We start from the raw sequence: 17,725 nt of genomic DNA on the forward strand, positions 1-17,725 counted from the left end.
ACAACTTTTTCAAGAATTTTAGAAAAAAAAGTGAGGTTGGAAATTGGCCGATGGGCTTTTTGAGAATTCAATTCAATTTTATTTATATAGCGTCAATTACAATCAAATTGTCTCAAAACGCTTTACAGAACCCATATGCCTGACCCCCAGAGCAAGCCCAAAGGCGACAGTGGCAAGGAAAACACCCTTTTAACAGGGAAAAAACCTCGAGCAGAACCCGGCTCTATATGGGGGAAACCCATCTGCCTGCTGGCTGGGCGGGTTGAGAGGGACAGAGGAGGGCAAGGGGGAGGGATGGGAGAAGAGGGAGGGGTGGGAAAGCAAGGAAAGTATAACACTAGGAAGACTGCGAGGGGATCTACTGGTGTTTTATTACCTTTAAGGACTGAAGAGGGATCATTTAATCCTCCTGTCCTGCTCTGTCTGCCCCGGAATGTGCATTATGCTAATCATGTGGCAACTTCTTGCAGGGAGAACAGTGGAAGGTGTTAACGGTGTGTGTGGGCGGGGGGTGGGAGGAAATATGCTCCCCCTTCCCAGGGAGGATTCTCCTCCTGCCCTGGGATGTGGACTGATCATTACGCTAATTATGTGGCAGCTTCTGGTTTTACCCAGCACACATCTTTCAGCAAGCCTCCTTAGCATAAGCCTGAACCCTACTCAGGTTCCATACCTTATAGTTGTTGATCTGTGCTTGTTTACTGGTGACAATGCACTGGACATAAATTCTAAATTTTTTGTATTGTACTGTGCTTTCAATTTATTCCGATGTTGTAAAACACCCTGTGTACTCGTACTGTGAAGGGTGCTATGCAAATAAAACTTTACTTACTTACTAACCAAGAGAAATTAGCCAAAAAGGAAGAACTAGCTTTTACAGCAACTGAAACTTCATTGCTTCTGACTCTGCCCTTCTTCTTGAAAGCTTGAATGTTCCTGGGTTTTTCTGTAAATATTTTGCATTGCTTAGGATGGATAACCACATATTTATCTTTTTTGTTGAGTGCAAATAAGTAAGAGACACAAAAATAAGAGGATGAAAAATGCTTATTCTAATAGTTTATTTATATTTTTGAATCAACACTGTAGAAAGCACAAACAATATTTACACAATTTACACATTTACCGTGTGTGTGTCATCACACAACTTTTTCAAAACTGGTCTGCGCAGACCTGGCACTCCCATGGCACTTCTCTTTTGCATTTGCCACACGTTAACTTGTAGCAATGCACACATCGAACAGTAGCAGGGTTCTTTTTGCACCGGTGATGGACTTGGCACTTCTGCCTTTTGCCCGGTTCCACTGGTGTGGCGGCCTGTTTGCGAAGATGGTTTTCCTTTCCAATCTTCTTTGATGTCACATAAGACTCAGCCAACTCACAGGCAAGCCGCATCAGAAAATCTGGCCGCCTTTCCGTCCTTCCTGTGCAGGCTTGATATAGCACATGGGCATTCAGGGCTGCCATGTCAACCATATTATAAAACACACTGACAGGCCATCTTCTTGTTCCTGCCCGTACGCTGTACTGCCGCACCATCTGATCCATGGCGTCCACACCGCATTTAGTGGAGTTGTACTGGGTGATGGTGCTTGGCTTTCTTTTGCGGCTGTCCTCAGTCTGAATCACACTGTGCATGCTGCTCATAACGTAGACTGTCTTCTTCCGGCTGGCTGCGTACACTGTCAGTGTTGCATCAGTTGTTGAAAACACCTGAGTGCTGAACTCACTTTGCTTTATCTCTCGAGCTGAAGGGGGAATTTCTCTGCGAATTTTATTGAGTGTCCCAAGAATGGTAGTTTTCCGGCTGCGTAATTTTCTTGCAAGTGAAATTGATGTGAAAAAATTGTCCGTCGTGACAGTTCTGCCCTGATCAAGAAATGGTCCCATCAACTTCATTACCACACTCTCAGACAGTCTCTCCTCTTTGGGACGGCCAGGTTCTTTGCCAACATATGGAAAGACATTGCAAATATACTTTGATTTCAAGTCACACGCCACCCAAAACTTGATACCAAATTTATCCGGTTTTGTAGCAATATATTGCAGAAAAGGGCAACGTGTCTTTGATGGATAAAGTTGTTCATCGATTGTGATGTGCCGACCAGGTCTGTAGAATGTGACACAGTTCTGTCGAAATGATTCCCATAATTCGGAAATAGCTGCAAACTTGTCTGTCTGCACTCGCTCAGCCCGTGTGTTCTTGCTATCAAACCGTAGGTGCTGCATTATGTCTTTGAAGCGGTCGCTACTCATTGTTTCCATAATCCGTTTGTTTCCATACATCTCTGACCAGTTGTCAGACAATGATGGAACCTTAGTCACCCCTCGCCAGATGACAACTGCAATGAAAGCCATTAGTTCTGGAATAGCCATGAACCAATCCACAGTCTCTGTTTCCCTTGCATGCTCAATTGTGCATGCTTGAATGGTACGAAGCATCTGGAGAGTGAGAAAACAGAGGAAGCTTTGAAGGCGAGTTTTGATCCTTATTCTGGCTTCATGTGTTGGCTCTCCTTCTGCAGCGTAAGGTTCAATAGGAGCGAATTTCAGATGTCGTCCAACCTCTTCCTTGCACCACACTGTGCCATCTTTTGCGGTCTCCGTTAGTGCGGTATCCAGCCGTTTTGTCCTCTTCTGGGGAGGGGGAGCGTCTTCCTCTGCAAATTGAACAAATTTATATCGTTAGCAAAGACAAATGTACCAATGTAGAAAAGAGTCAAATTATATCACATCTTTTCATTGTTCTGTTTGTCTCTATTCTGAACTCTGTCAGTATTGTGGCCCTTGGTTCAGAAGTTCACATTTTTTGGGCTCCTTCTGTGAAAACATTGATGACCTCTGATCTAAAATGTGTCATTTTTTATCTAGAAATTTGTAAAAAATAAATAAATAAATAAATGAAATAAAATAAAAATCTTGAAGTTAAAAAAATATTCCCCAAAAGAACAAAATCTTTGAAATTAAATGTGAAGTATTCTGAAACAGAAATTTGATGTTTGAGAAATCTTACCCGAAAACTGCTCCGAGTCAGAATCTGACTGAAGGTCTATGTCCTCTCCATCAGAGTCAAAAGCGCTTGTTTCAGTCAGAATCATTTGCAAAGCCTGCTCAGTAGTGAATCTTCTCTGCATCTTTTTTTTGGAGAGGTCTTGGAGCAGATGACGAACTGGCAGGTTGTCCACTGGGATCTTGTATGTCTCATATAGCTAATGTAGCTAATGACCACAAAAGTGTTTTTCAGACTTTTTATGCCAATCCCCCCTGGGAAGGGGGAGCATATTTCCTCCCACCCCCCGCCCACACACACCTTTCACACCTTCCACACCTTCCACTGTTCTCCCATCCAGAAGCTGCCACATAATTAGCGTAATGATCAGTCCACATCCCAGGGCAGGAGCAGAATCCCCCCTGGGAAGGGGGAGCATATTTCCTCCCACCCCCCGCCCACACACACCGTTCACACCTTCCACTGTTCTCCCTGCAAGAAGTTGCCACATGATTAGCATAATGCACATTCCGGGGCAGACAGAGCAGGACAGGAGGATTAAATGATCCCTCTTCAGTCCTTAAAGGAGTATCCTAAAAGCATAGTCTTGCGAGTGATAAGCAAAAGTATAAAACGAAGTATAAGCTGACATTGAAAACTGACTCATAATTTACTCTTATGATGTACGACTCTGACATTAAACATACTACATATATAGCTAGCAGTAAAATTCAAACAGTATGTAAATTAGCATAACAAGTATAGTGAGGGCGATGCAGAGTTGACTGGTGGAAAAAGGGAGCTGGAAGCGGAGGGCTGGAGGAAGGTCAGCAGCAGCATCCCATAGTGGACATGGTGGAGACTGGACCAGCTGGTGGAACATTGACCGCAGATCTGAAGCATCCAGCTCTGGGACCAGGGACACTCGGAGAAATAACACAGGGGCAAACAGAGTGAATGTAATGCAATAACGGTATACATATTAAATGTAAAGGTAGATAGAGAAGGGCTCAGTGCATCAAGAGACGTCCCCCAGCAGCCTAGGCCTATAGCAGCATGACTAGGGGCAGAACTAAGGGACGTCCAAGAGGGAGTCAGCTGTGCAAATGAAGACACAAGCTGAACCCCTCTGGGTCACCCAGTCAGCCCTAACTATAAGATTTGTCAAAAAGGAACGTTTTAAGCCTGGTCTTAAAAATAGAGAGGGTATCTGCCTCCCGAACCCAAACTGGGAGCAGGTTCCACAGGAGAGGCACCTGATAACTGAAGGCTCTGCCTTCCATTCTACTTTTAGAAATTCTAAGAACAACAAGTAAGCCTGCAGTTTGAGAGCGAAGAGTTCTACTAGGATAATATGGTACTAACAGATCTTTAAGATATGATGGAGATTTGTTATTAAGAGCTTTATATGTCAGGAGAAGAATTTTAAATTCTATTCTGGATTTAACAGGAAGCCAGTGAAGAGAAGCAAGTATAGGGGAAATATGATCTCTTTTGCTAACTCCTGTCAGTACTCTCGCAGCAGCGTTTTGGATCAACTGTAGATGTTTGAGAGAGCTATTTGGACAACCCGATAATAAGGAATTGTAATAGTCAAGCCTGGAAGTAACAAAAGCATGAACTAATTTTTCTGCATCACTCTGAGACAGGATGTTCCTGATTTTTACAATATTACGCAGGTGAAAAAAGGAAGTCCTACAGACTTGCTTTATGTGTGAGTTAAAGGACATGTCCTGGTCAAAAATAACTCCAAGATTCCTCACAGTATTACTGGAGGCCAATGTGATGCCATCCAGAGTAACTATTTGCTTTGAAAGTGAGTTTCTAAGATGTTTGGGGCCAAATACAATGACTTCGGTTTTGTCTGAATTTAGCAGTAGGAAGTTAAAAGTCATCCAGGTTTTAATGTCCTTAAGACAATCTTGCAGTTCCAGCTGATCAGTTTCATCTGGCTTCATAGATAAATACAATTGTGTGTCATCTGCATAACAATGGAAATTAATACAATGCTTCCTAATAATATTGCCTAAAGGAAGCATGTATAATGTGAAAAGTATCGGTCCTAAGACAGAACCCTGAGGAACTCCATGATTAACTTTAGTATGCTCAGAAGAGTTATTGTTGACATGCACAAACTGGAACCTATCTGATAAGTAGGATTTAAACCAGTCCAGGGCTGTCCCTTTAATGCCAATTAAATGTTCTAGATGCTGTAATAAAATATTGTGGTCGATTGTGTCAAACGCTGCACTAAGATCAACCACTGAGAAGTGGCTTTATTATAGTATTGAAAACTATAATACACAACAAGGAACTGTCGAAAAAACAGATTCTTTTGTTACTGCTATGAGGAAAAAACAGATGCAAGGAAGACTCAGAGTCAAAATATTCAGTTAAGAATATTTAGTAAAAAATGCAAATGATGGACAGATATACGTGCACGCAGATTCTATCTTGCTCAGACGCTGACAGCAGAAAACTGCTAAAGCTAGACAATGGTTTTCTGCATGCAGCTGTGATCACAAGAAAGAATGAATCTCTAAGCTAATACATGAGTTTTTAAACTAAGAATTTGCAGTCTTCTGATTGGCCCACGCCGAGACAGCCTCTCCGGATGTCTTGGGTCTTGTCCAATCACCTCCGTCTTCCTCCTGCAAGAGGTGTCTCTGAATGTGTGTGTATGTGGCCCTCTTTCTGCCACTGCCAGCTGCCAGTATTGCACAATTAAGGAAAGAGGCGACGTTTAAGCGAATCTTTACTCCCTAATAATTTTAATTAAAAACTCGTGGCTTGCCAGCACCTCCCCTGTGGGAGACAGCCTCCCCCAAGTTTTCTCATGCGAACACCTGCATCCTTATCTCCAAACAATACTTTTGTTGATATTGGCAGTTATCCCAGAGGAAACAAACCACAGGCTATCTGTAAACCATTTCAGTCAGAGGACAAAAAGCCTGCTGTCAGATACACACACAGACATAGATTTATTACAGCAGTGGATTAATTTTTCCACATCAGCATCTAGCTGCTGTTTGAACTTTTCACCCTTTCTCTGCCTTTCTGTGCGTATGTGACAACCTGCACATCTCTGCAACCGCAGATCCCCCTTTATCTTCCAGCTTTCGGATGTTCTTTACTTTTAATTAAGAAGTTGTCACCTGACCACGCTACTGCCATCCTAGATGCTATTCTTGTTCCAGTTTGTCAGTTTTGAAGCGAGGGGGGGAAAGTTCTCCCCCAACTCTTGAAAGATCAGATGTAACCGCAAACCTTTAGTCAAGCGGAGCATGAAGCATTTATCTTAAACTTACTTTTCCTTAGGTTAGATGTTGAAACCTGCAACCCTGCTTAGATCAACACTTTTCTCCCTGTTCAGAGCTAGAATTCAAACATGCACCCACAGGCACTTTAATACATTTGAGTATAGAGTTAATACAAGTTGCAAGCACATTAATATATGATTAACACATAATATGATCAAACGAAGGTTAATAATGAATATAAGTAATACTAAAAGAGTAATTAAATGATGATTGTAAGTAATGAATAAAAGTAATAACATGATTACTAAGCAAAAGTAATTAAAATGATGATTATAAGTAAAAGTAATAAAATGATGATCATAAGTAATAAGTAAAAAGTAATTAAAATGATGATTATAATTGATAAGCAAAAGAGTAATTAAAATGATTATAAGTAATATGCAAAAGCAATAAAAACATGATAGTTTAATACACATGCAAAAATGAATATTCCCCACAGAACCCAGTGTACTTTGTTGTTGTAGGAACTTCAGGTACACTTCATTTTTTTTTATCCACTTCTATAGATGCTTGGTATTTTGACTTTCTTGGACAATTTCTCATTTCAATCTTGGTATAAAATCAGTTAAACTACCCTTCTGAACTGCAGCTGTTATTGAGGTGTTTGTGTTGCATCCAGGTTTATTTGTTATAATTTGTCAACACTGAATTTACTGTACTTCACTGTATTGCTTTTAATATAGAGTATGATTGAAACTAGGTGATAGTTGGAGGGATAACACAGGAAGGGAAGCGCAGATGGAGAGAGAGAGGGACGGAGGGAGAGAGATGCAGGGCTGTAATGAAGGAGATATTGATTTTCTATAGAGGCTCTTTAATCAGAAGCTATACTGACACACCCTGAGGGAGGATGTGTGTGTGTGTGTGTGTGTGTGTGTGTGTGTGTGTGTGTGTGTGTGTGTGCGTGCGTGCGTGCGTGCGTGTGTGTGTGTGTCTTGCTATCATTGTGGGGACATACCATTGACTCCCATTCATATCTAACCCCTAACCCTAACCTATACAATGCCTAACCCTAAAGAAATGTTTTTGCACTTTAACTTTTTTCAGTAACAACAACATGGCCAAGAAAACACTGTTTAAACTTGTGGGGACCGAAATGAGGTCCCCACAAGTGACATAGTTTTCGGTTTTCCTACAGTTGTGGGGACATTTGGTCCCCACAATATAGCAAAAACATGGGCACACACACACACGTGTGTGTGTGTGTGTGTGTGTGTGTGTGTGTGTGTGTGTGTGTGTGTGTGTGTGTGTGTGTGTGTGTGTGTGTGTGTGTGTGTGTGTGCAGGCGGTGGACAGATAGATGAGGCTGCCCAGTAGATGGATGAGTGTAACAACCAGTCGTTCATCATCTGGAGAACAAGGGAGGAAGGAAACACTGTGATGGAGAGGAGAAGTGGATGGGATGGAGAGGAAGAGGAGGGATGGTGATGAAGATGGAGGAGAAAGGGAAGGTGCATAGGGGAGGAGAAAAAGATGGCTGTAATAAGGAGAAAATAGAAGGAGAGGGAAGGAGTATCAAGCAAACAAATGGTGGGAAAGAAGAAGATGGGACGGGAAATCAAAAAGGAGATGACAGGAGACAAGGAAAGAGAAAGAAGGTTGTTACTTTAAAAACGGAGGGAAGACAGGAAAAGGTAGAAGACAGAAAGGTACAGGGTAAGGAAATTGAAAAAAAAATACTTGAATGAACATGGGGCAAGACAGATTAGTTAGAACATTAGGAAGTGGATGAAATGGAGATAGGAGGGAGGAAAAGAGAACGAAGAGAGATGATGAGGGGAACCGGAGCAGAAGTAGAGAGAGAATGGGGGATGAAGGAAGAGAGAAGATGGAAAAGCCGAATGTCAAATGCTCCAGAATGTGGAAAATGTGAATGAAACCCTGTCCAGTGTGATCTGTTGGCATAACTTTCATTTCTATATCTCTCTGTTGTGTTTTTCCTCTCCCAGTTCACTTCATTTTCTGCCTTCTGATACATTTCTATGCACCAAATTGTGGATTTTCTCCATAAATTCATTGTGGAAATGTAGTTCTGTATGTAAGGGAAAACAAACCGTGATCTCAACAGGTAACTATATGTTTGAATATACATTTTATACAGTAGATTTAGTTATTGTACAATTTATCAAAGTGCCAATTACCAAAATGTACAACCAGTGCTACCAGTTTGCAGATGTTGAAAAGTTCTCAAACTGATAAAATTCTGGAAAGTTCAACTCAAAACCTCTATCTATGTATATATCTGTATTTTTTATTTTACTGTTTTGTTTGTTTTTAAGCTGTTTGTTTCAGTTCTTCTCAGCAAAATGTTACCAGATAATTAGCATTTTTAGGATTCCTAATGTTGTTTAATCCAAGACAGGCATACATTTTGACAGATTTGTGCTACTGTGATGTTATTTGAAAACTCTTTGAATTGAAAAAATAATGCCTCACAAATAAATGTTTATATGATGGCACATGCCCAATGTTTAATGTTGCCTTGCAAAAAATAATCGCATGGTTGAGTGATAAATTAATTTGAACTCAGATATTTTGTACCAGTTATTAAACAGGATGTTTTATATAAAGAAAATTTAAAAAATAATCTAGAGGAGCCATTGGATTTACACCCACCTCACATCCAGTCAGTTCAAAATGGAGGCAGATTTTGAGGATGTATAGAACTTTTTTCCAATGATTTGTTGATTCACTAAATTGCCCTCATATTAATTGCCTACCTGAGCTGATAGTGAACTGATGTCAGGCCTGCAGTGACTGCGGAGCAGAAAACACTGCAGCATCGATCTGTCCATCGGCTGTCCTGGTTCCAGGAACAACAGTTCATTAATGCAATCTAAGAGAGACTATCTGTCTCTATTACTGCTTGTTGGCCTGCATGGCAATGATTTATAGGCAACCTGTGGAGGCAATGGAGACAGCTAATGCTGCCCTGAGTGGGAATGGAAGACTCAATTAGAAGGAAGGCAACAGTGAACAGTGGGCTGTCAACCATGCAGGTATTACCATAAATAGCCTTTATATTGATATTGTCAGAGTCCTTTTCTCAGTTAGATGCACTAAACATGTCATGCTTCTGTATTGTACAGTTTGCCTTCATCTTTGTCAAAGTAGTTTCCTTGTGCAGTGATACATTGATCACAGCACTTTCGAAAGGTCACTGGAAGGTCCATTATGCAAACATGTCAAGTATCATATACAATGGGTGCTGGATCTTTCCCACTATGTCAAAGTAGCAATTCTTCAACTTAAATTTCATATTGTCGCAGAGGAAGGAAGTCAAATCCCACAAGTAGAACAGGTGTGGACAGAGTGTTGCTGTGTGACTAAGAAATCTGTAGTCTGTCTAGATACACAGCACACTGGAGCACTGGCATGCCATCGGACCACACTTTAGGTTGTGCTCAATATTCTCAGGATTTCACAGTAGAACCCACTCTTTACAGTCTGAGTCTGGCAGAATAATTCCTGGTGCACAACCATGTAAATGTTGCTGAAAATGTGAGCATGCTCTTGACCTACTGCACCTTGTTCCGTTGTAGAAATTGCAGCACTTGCCCTGTAAAAACTGTCTTCTCCTTAGCAGGTACCATACCTGCCAACCTAGCCGTTATCACCAGTGTGATTCTGGACATGGAGGTTGTTCCCTGCACACACACACCACAAACATTATTTGAACTGTATGAATATGTACGATTAGATGATGCTACACAACAAGGCTCATATACTAGCTTTGTTCACTTTGCTCACTACATCAGTGTGATGAAAACAGCTTACAGTTGGCCACCGGTGCAAACTTGAAAGTCAACTTTGATCAAACTTGAACCATTTTGAAAGCACAACAGGAACATATATGTCTCTGCAATGCAGTGATTTTACTGAAAAAGCTTGATTATATACACTCGTGTCATGGAATTGTTACACTGCTGTCATACTGAGTCGGTTTGTTTGAGCTACACAGACAGCTACACTATTCCCTCTTTCTGTAACATTGCTTCTATATTTGTTTACTCTTGTTCCACTTTACTGTCCACTTGTTTGGTGTGATGGTTCGTCGCAATTGTTAAATCATTTATATTATCAAACTGTAAAGCAAAAAACAAAATGTATCAAACATGCCATACTTTTCCAATTTGATTGATTTCATGTGGTAGTTAATTCATGACCACAGGGAGCTGTTCGGTCATGTTGGTACATCTTACCAGACTGAACAGATTCAAAACTATTTAATTTAAAGATCATTATCTCCACACTCCCACAGTTGCGCATGCACATCTTGAAGTTGCCCCGACAACAGCAGTCTGATCCATGGGTGATGAGCAGTGGTAAGTTTGGGTGATGTGTTTAGTAACGCAGTGAGACCTCAGTGTTCATAATCAGAGCAGGTAGGTGACTATACATTCTTTAGATTCATCCTGGCAGTGACGTAGATTAAATTTTCAACTTATTGGTCATTAGTTTGTTTTTCTTTCCCTGTTTACCTCTCAGTTTTTAGCTCTGTCTTTCAGCTTTGACAGAATGTCAGGAAAAAAACAAATGACAGCAATGCAAATGATTTATTATGATTTGTGCCGCTGTGCTGGCAAATAATTGTGTTTGGTTCTGTTAAGTTTCATTAGTTTTGACTCTGAAACATTAATAAAATGCCCTATTGTCAGTACATTTTTTAAATAAGCTTCTTGTCAAGTAAAGCTTTGTGTTCCTTTTGCAATATTAAATGTGCGTCATCACCGTATGATGTTCAAAACATTTCACAAATCATTTTGTGATGAAAGGCTGTAATGTACTTTCTGAGGTGCCCACTGCCTCAAGCACAAGAAACCACAAACAACAAAGGGGATCCTGAAATGAAAGGTGCATTTCTAACAATGTTAGAGTAGTGGTAAAGTAGTAGACGAGAAACAGTAAATTTTTGTGGTCAGTGTCTCTTAATTCATGTATCCATCCATTCTCTATACACCGCTTTATCCTCACTAGGGTCGCCGGGGGGGAGGTGCTTGAGTACCCCTAAAGATGGGCTAGAAACACCTATGAAGTGAACACTGTGTCTGCTGCCTGCTGACGATCACATGATTGCCATCAAATCCACCGGGACTTGTCCATCGGAAATCATTCAAGGACCAAATGAATAAACTGTGGAGGTGTTTCCGAGTCCCATCAATTCCCGCCGCCTGCTACATATTTAGTAGACATGGATAACACGTCTGCTCAGCCCGTCATTTTGTTTGTGGGTGCATCGATATTAAATGGCCACATTCTATGTTGCCATGATTTCTGTTCATCAATAACTCATTGTTAAGGAATTAATTAAAACTAGAATGAAAACAGCTCCCTTCGACCTGAACTTTCTCATTCAGGTCTACATTAAATTACCAAATGTTGTTCGATCTGCAGCTGCACAGTGGACTAGTGCTTAGCAGTTTCGCCTTGCAGCAAGAAGATCCCCGGTTCAAATCCCGGGGTGGGCCTGGGATCTTTCTGCATGGAGTTTGCATGTTCTCCCTGTGCATGCGTGGGTTTTCTCCAGGCACTCCGGCTTCCTCCCACAGTCCAAAAATATGCTGAGGTTAATTGATTACTCTAAATTGCCCGTAGGTGTGAATGTGAGTGTGATTGTGTGTCTGTATATGTAGCCCTGCAACAGACTGGCGACCTGTCCAAGGTGTCCCCTGCCTTCGCCCGAGTCAGCTGGGATAGGCTCCAGCACCCCCCGCGACCCTAGTGAGGATAAAGCGGTGTATAGAGAATGGATGGATGGATGTTCGATCTGCAGAATCCCTCTCAGTCTTTAGGAAAGGATTCACAACCCAGCTCTTCACTGAACAACTTTATACTATAATCCTCAAATGGAAGAAGTTTGGGACGAGCACAACTCTTCCTAGACCTGGCCGTCCAGCCAAACTGAGCAATCGTGGGAGAAGAGCCTTGGTGAGAGAGGTAAAGAAGAACCCAAAGATCACTGTGGCTGAGCTCCAGAGATGCAGTTGGGAGATAGGAGTAAGTTCCACAAAGTCAACTATCACTGCAGCCCTCCACCAGTTGGGGCTTTATGGCAGAGTGGCCCGACGGAAGCCTCTCCTCGGTGCAAGACACATGAAAGCCCGCATAGAGTTTGCCAAAAAACACATGAAAGACTCCCAGACTATGAGAAATAAGATTCTCTGGTCTGATGAGACCAAGATCGAACATTTTGGTGTCAATTCTAAGCGGTATGGGTGGAGAAAACCAGGCACGCGCATCAGCTGCCCAATACAATCCCTACAGTGAAACATGGTGGTGGGAGCATCATGTTGTGGGGGTGTTTTTGAGCTGCAGGGACAGGATGACTGATTGCAATTGAAGGAAGGATGAATGCGGCCAAGTACAGATATCCTGGAGGAAAACCTCTTCCAGAGTGCTCAGGACCTCAGACTGGGCCGAAGGTTCACCTTTCAACAGGACAATGACCCTAAGCACACAGCTAAAATAACAAAGGAGTGGCTTCACAACAACTCTGTGATCGTTCTTGACTGGCCCAGCCAGAGCCCTGACCTAAACCCAATTGAGCATCTCTGGAGAGACCTCAAAATGGCTGTCCACCAATGTTCACCATCGAACCTGACAGAACTGGAGAGGATCTGCAAGGAAGAATGGCAGAGGATCCCCAAATCCAGGTGTGAAAAACTTGTTGCCATTCCCAAGAAGACTCATGGCTGTACTTGTTAGGGTTGTGGGGTGTGGAGATCCCAGGTGCAGACATCACTGACAAAACGCAAGGCATAATTAAAAGAATTTATTAACTAAATCAAAAAACCTTTTACAACTGAAAACGAGACTGAAGTGGACAAAAACCTAATTAGACAGAGGTGAAACAGCAGACTAAGAAGGGAGGACAAAAACTAAACAAGACAAAGGCAATGGCAAGACTAAATAAAAAAGGAGACAAAAACCAAACTAGACAAAGGCAACGGCAAGACTAAAAAGGAAGACAAATCTAAACTAGACAAAGGCAACGGCAAGACTAAAAAGGAAGACAAATCTAAACTAGACAAAGGCAACGGCAAGACTAAAATGGGAGACAAAAACTAAACTAGACAAAGGCAACGGCAAGACTTAGAGGTACTTACAGAAAGAGAACGAACAGCTAACACTAGAGCAAACTAGGGTCAAACAAGCATCAAGTCCAATGGGGGTAATCCAGAAAAGGGGTGAAAAATGACGAAGTCCAACAACTGAGAATCCAGCGGAGGAGGGTAGAGGGGAGTCAAGACAGAACTGCATGTATGTCTGGGGAGACGGCCGCGAAGATGCTCAGAGGGCCGTCTGGGGCGACGGCCGCGAAGACGCTCGGAGGGCCGTCTGGGGCGACGGCCGCGAAGACGCTCGGGGACTGAGGCTGGGGCGTCCGAGGCAGAAGGGTTGACCCGCTCGGGGACTGCGGCTGGGGCGTCCGAGGCGGAAGGGTCGACCCGCTCGGGGACTGCTGCTGGGGCGGCCGAGGCGGCAGGGTCGACCCACTCGGGGACTGCGGCTGGGGCGTCCGTGGCGGAAGGGTCGACCCGCCTGGAGCGACAGCCCTAGCTGAAAAGGGTGCTTCTACTCAATACTGAGCACAGGGTCTGGATACTTATGACCATGAGATATTTCAGTTTTTCTTTTTTTTATTAAATTTGCAAAAATTTCTACATTTCTGTTTTTTCTGTCAAGATGGGGTGCTGAGTGTACATTAATGAGAAATAAAATGAACTTTTTTTGATTTTGGCAAATGGCTGCAATGACACAGAGAGTGAAAAAATTTCAAGGGGTCTGAATACTTTCCGTACCCACTGTATGTTCTATTATTCGTGTTCAGATTGAAGAGTGTTTGCCTGATATCATTTTCTTTTGATGAGTAGTTCAGAGTAGTAGATATTGACTATCCTTTTCAATGCAATGACAAATAGCATGACATTGTTATTGCACTATCCAGTGCTTTATGTGTAGGTGGTTGGATCCAGTCTTTCACTAACAACAACAGTTTAAGTTATATAAGCTTGACAAAACCTTAAATTTTGAATGAGTGGGCAGAAAATATTTCAGTTGTAACCTGAGGAGCTTCAGTTGAAAGCAACTGAATTTCTCTTTTAGATTCTAGAAGATGCTTCACCTTCATCCAGGAGGCTTCTTCAGTTCTAACTGATTAATGGGGAATTTCAGATGTTTATAGTCACTTTCTCAAACTAGCTGGTCGAGCAGAGCCAATAGCACCATACTGGTGGTGGAGCTGCCAGTTTACTCAGCCATGTGACTCAAGTGACTCAAGATGTTAATGATGATGAAAATTTCTGGGGAGAGACCTTGACAACTGATATCATAGAGATGGCTGTTACAGTTTTGCGTAGATAGCTTGATTCACTTCTCTCTCACGCCATTTGTTCTCTCTGTCCAATGGAATGAAACTCGCTGCAACCAAATAACCATTATGTATATTCAGATTTTCATTCCACATATTCAGACTTTCATTTCATATATTCAGACTGTCATTCCATATATTCAGCGTTTCATTATATATATTCAGACTTTAGGCTCGAGCACCCCCCGCGACCCTAGTGAGGATAAAGCGGTGTATAGAGAATGGATGGATGGACATTCAGACTTTCATTCCATATATTCAAAGTTTCATTCCATATATTCAGAGTTTCATTCCATATGTTCGGACTATTTTCCTACCTGGAAGGGACATGGCAAAAAAAAAAAACATGAATCTTTTTGGACGTTTGCTCTTCAGATGAGCTCTGCTGTGATTAGCTATCTGTCTTCATCATAGTCACAGGCAACGGCAACTCCATTTGAGAAGACAGGTAATTGTCAGAGATGTTTTGATCCTCAACACTGAATGTATTAGTTTTAGCTTAGCCATTTAGCTTCAACTACGTTTGCATCGACTACGTAGCGGTTAAACGCTATAAGTTGATGATAATATCTATGTTCTTCTTTATAGATAGTCTTAATTGCGAGGCAGAGGTCAGCTGTTGCCTGGACACATCCATGATCACACCACTGGTGGGACACAATTGTACTGGATTTCAGCTGAAGGCTGCTGTTCTGTCCAAACTGTCATGAGACATTTTTATTGTGATATACCCTCCACTGTTAGCTTTTGTTTCAGATGGAATCACTTTTGCATGTTTCTACTTAAATGCACTACTTTCATGATGTATCACTATAGCATGAACTTTATACATTTTCATAAATTTCACCCAAAAGTTAAATTACTGTTTGCGAGTAGTGCATGTAGACACGTAATGTAAGCACACATCAATAATATACACATCAATGCTGCAGTAGTGCAGTTTATCTAGCTTGGCGTGACAGTAAAAAAAAAAGATAAAAACATGTTGCCGATACATTTCAGACTAAAATCTGATTGAAAAGCACAACCGATCTGTCAAAATGCGTGTAACAGTGTGCACTGAACACTGAATAAAGTCTCTGTAGATTATAGATAAAACTTACATCTCATCACAGATGTCTGTTTATTCACCCAAAGTGCAAGAATAAAAATACAAAACAAGTGAAGTTAAATAAGTGAAAGTTTACAAAAAAGATTTTTTTTCCAGAAAAGGGAAGAAGTAGTGGACAATGCAGTTTATTTGGGACAGTCGCTCCAGCACTGACACCATGCGTCCCATCAGTCCAACCAAGGTTTTCATTCATCCTCTGGAGCATGGCAGTGGTCAGGTCTTGGTGTCTTCTGATCTGTTCCAAAAACTGTTCCTCTGACCTCCAGATACAGCAGCAGATCCACAGCAGCTTCTATATTCATGAACACAGTTAACTTAAAATAATTGTATTTTGTGATTTTAGGATTAGCCAAAAGATTACATATCGATCATGTTGATGTCTGCGTAGTCTAATCAGATCTTACTTGATTTGGCGTGTTGAGAGGAGAGCAGTGTTAGGTTTTGCATGAGGTGAGCTCAGGCGCAGGAAAAGAAAACGAGAGAGACAGGTGCAGTATAAACAATGATTTATTTAACAAAAGGGCAGCATACAGAACTACAATTTGCAGCACTGGGAAACCGAAGGAACTGGGCACAGAACTCTAAGGGCTGTAGGAAAACTATGGTGCCCCTAGTGGTCAGACAGGTAAAAACTCCAACACAAACCCACAGCAGGTAAAACCTAGTAAGGAATGCAGAGTGCAAGAAATAAGTACAACAGAGAGGAGGCAAATTACTGCATCTAGGATCATGCAAGTAGCTATAACTTAGGATCATACAGATAATGAATTAGGATCAGAGATAAACTCTAATAATGCACAGAGCTAGAGAAATGATCTCGGAAGACAATAACAGGAGGTTCTCTACAAACGAAGGCTATAGAGGCACAAGATAGCTCAGGGCTATAAATAAGGAAGTCACACGGTGACGATAACTGTAGGATGAAGCACTGAACTCAAAACTCTATGAAGCAACAAAAAAAAATCCAATTCTACAAAATTCTCAAGACTAGGCTACTAGTACCAGTCAACTTAAACATCCGCCAAATAAAGACTCAAAGCTAAAGGCAGAAAGCTCTGTAGACAAACCTAAACTGACTGCTCAGACTGAGGCGAGGCTTACTGTGGCATGAGTAAGGGAAACTAGAAAAAAGTGGGGGCTGGAAGTCCAAGGAGCTGAGGAGGGGGGCTGCAATGGCAGGAGAAGGCTGACCGGGTTGGGAGCAGTGATGATGGTGGAGAGGAATCAGGCAGCTTGTCCAGAGGGAGGAATGGGTTTGCGCTAGTGATGTTACGCTCGAGCCAGTTTGCTCGACACAGTGCCGAGCTTTTGAAGCGAAAGTGTTCCGAGACGGTGTTTCAATCCCTGCTTCAGCACGCCCACAATCCCGTGACTATCGAGAACGAGGCCTCGTTACGTCACATGACGTGTCGCGGTGCTTCGCGCAGTCTTTGAAGGAGTTGGACATTTCAATCTGTCCAGGTCTTAAAAGGCATAGTGTTACCTCCACAGCTTCCTGGCTAAAAACCGTGGTTATTAGCACCGCTGAATATTTACGTGATGGCTCGTTTAGCTGGTAACAGGCCTCTAGCGGTCCGGGCCAACTTGTCAGGTACAGGAGAAAACCGAAGATCTTCAGTAACGTTCCCAAACATCCTTTATTTTCATCCACAGGAGTAACATATGGCCGCCTCAAGTTCACCAACACTATGCGTACATCACACACTGGACATATTAATCTTCACCGGACTAAAGAGGGGGGAAACTTCCTCACACTTACTTCACATAGGTACATATGCCATTTTCTTCTCCTTCTACCACACACACCTTACCCATCATGCACCACTCTTAAAGGGAGAGAGGAGGGTGAGCCGGCAACACTACCCCCACTCTGGATGATGATTAAACCTTAACATCACTCCAGCATCAACCCTCACATAAAGGAAACTTAGTAC

General features: G+C 42.1%; 2 protein-coding genes across 6 annotated transcripts in view; one reads left to right on the top strand and one right to left on the bottom strand.

Moving 5' to 3' along the window:
* Nucleotides 1–17,725, top strand: part of raly (RALY heterogeneous nuclear ribonucleoprotein) — a 261,998-nt gene that overhangs the window by 144,148 nt on the left and 100,125 nt on the right. The gene's annotated exons all lie outside the window — the stretch shown is intronic.
* Nucleotides 1,043–3,603, bottom strand: LOC127533930 (uncharacterized). Its single transcript, XM_051948050.1, has 2 exons — nt 3,014–3,603; nt 1,043–2,660 (listed from the first exon to the last, which is right to left on the bottom strand). The coding sequence occupies exons 1-2, from the start codon at nt 3,132–3,134 to the stop codon at nt 1,153–1,155; spliced, it is 1,629 nt and encodes a 542-aa protein (XP_051804010.1). The 5' UTR covers nt 3,135–3,603; the 3' UTR covers nt 1,043–1,152.

This window comes from Acanthochromis polyacanthus, chromosome 5 (assembly GCF_021347895.1).
Source record: "Acanthochromis polyacanthus isolate Apoly-LR-REF ecotype Palm Island chromosome 5, KAUST_Apoly_ChrSc, whole genome shotgun sequence".
Taxonomy (NCBI): Eukaryota; Metazoa; Chordata; class Actinopteri; family Pomacentridae; genus Acanthochromis; species Acanthochromis polyacanthus.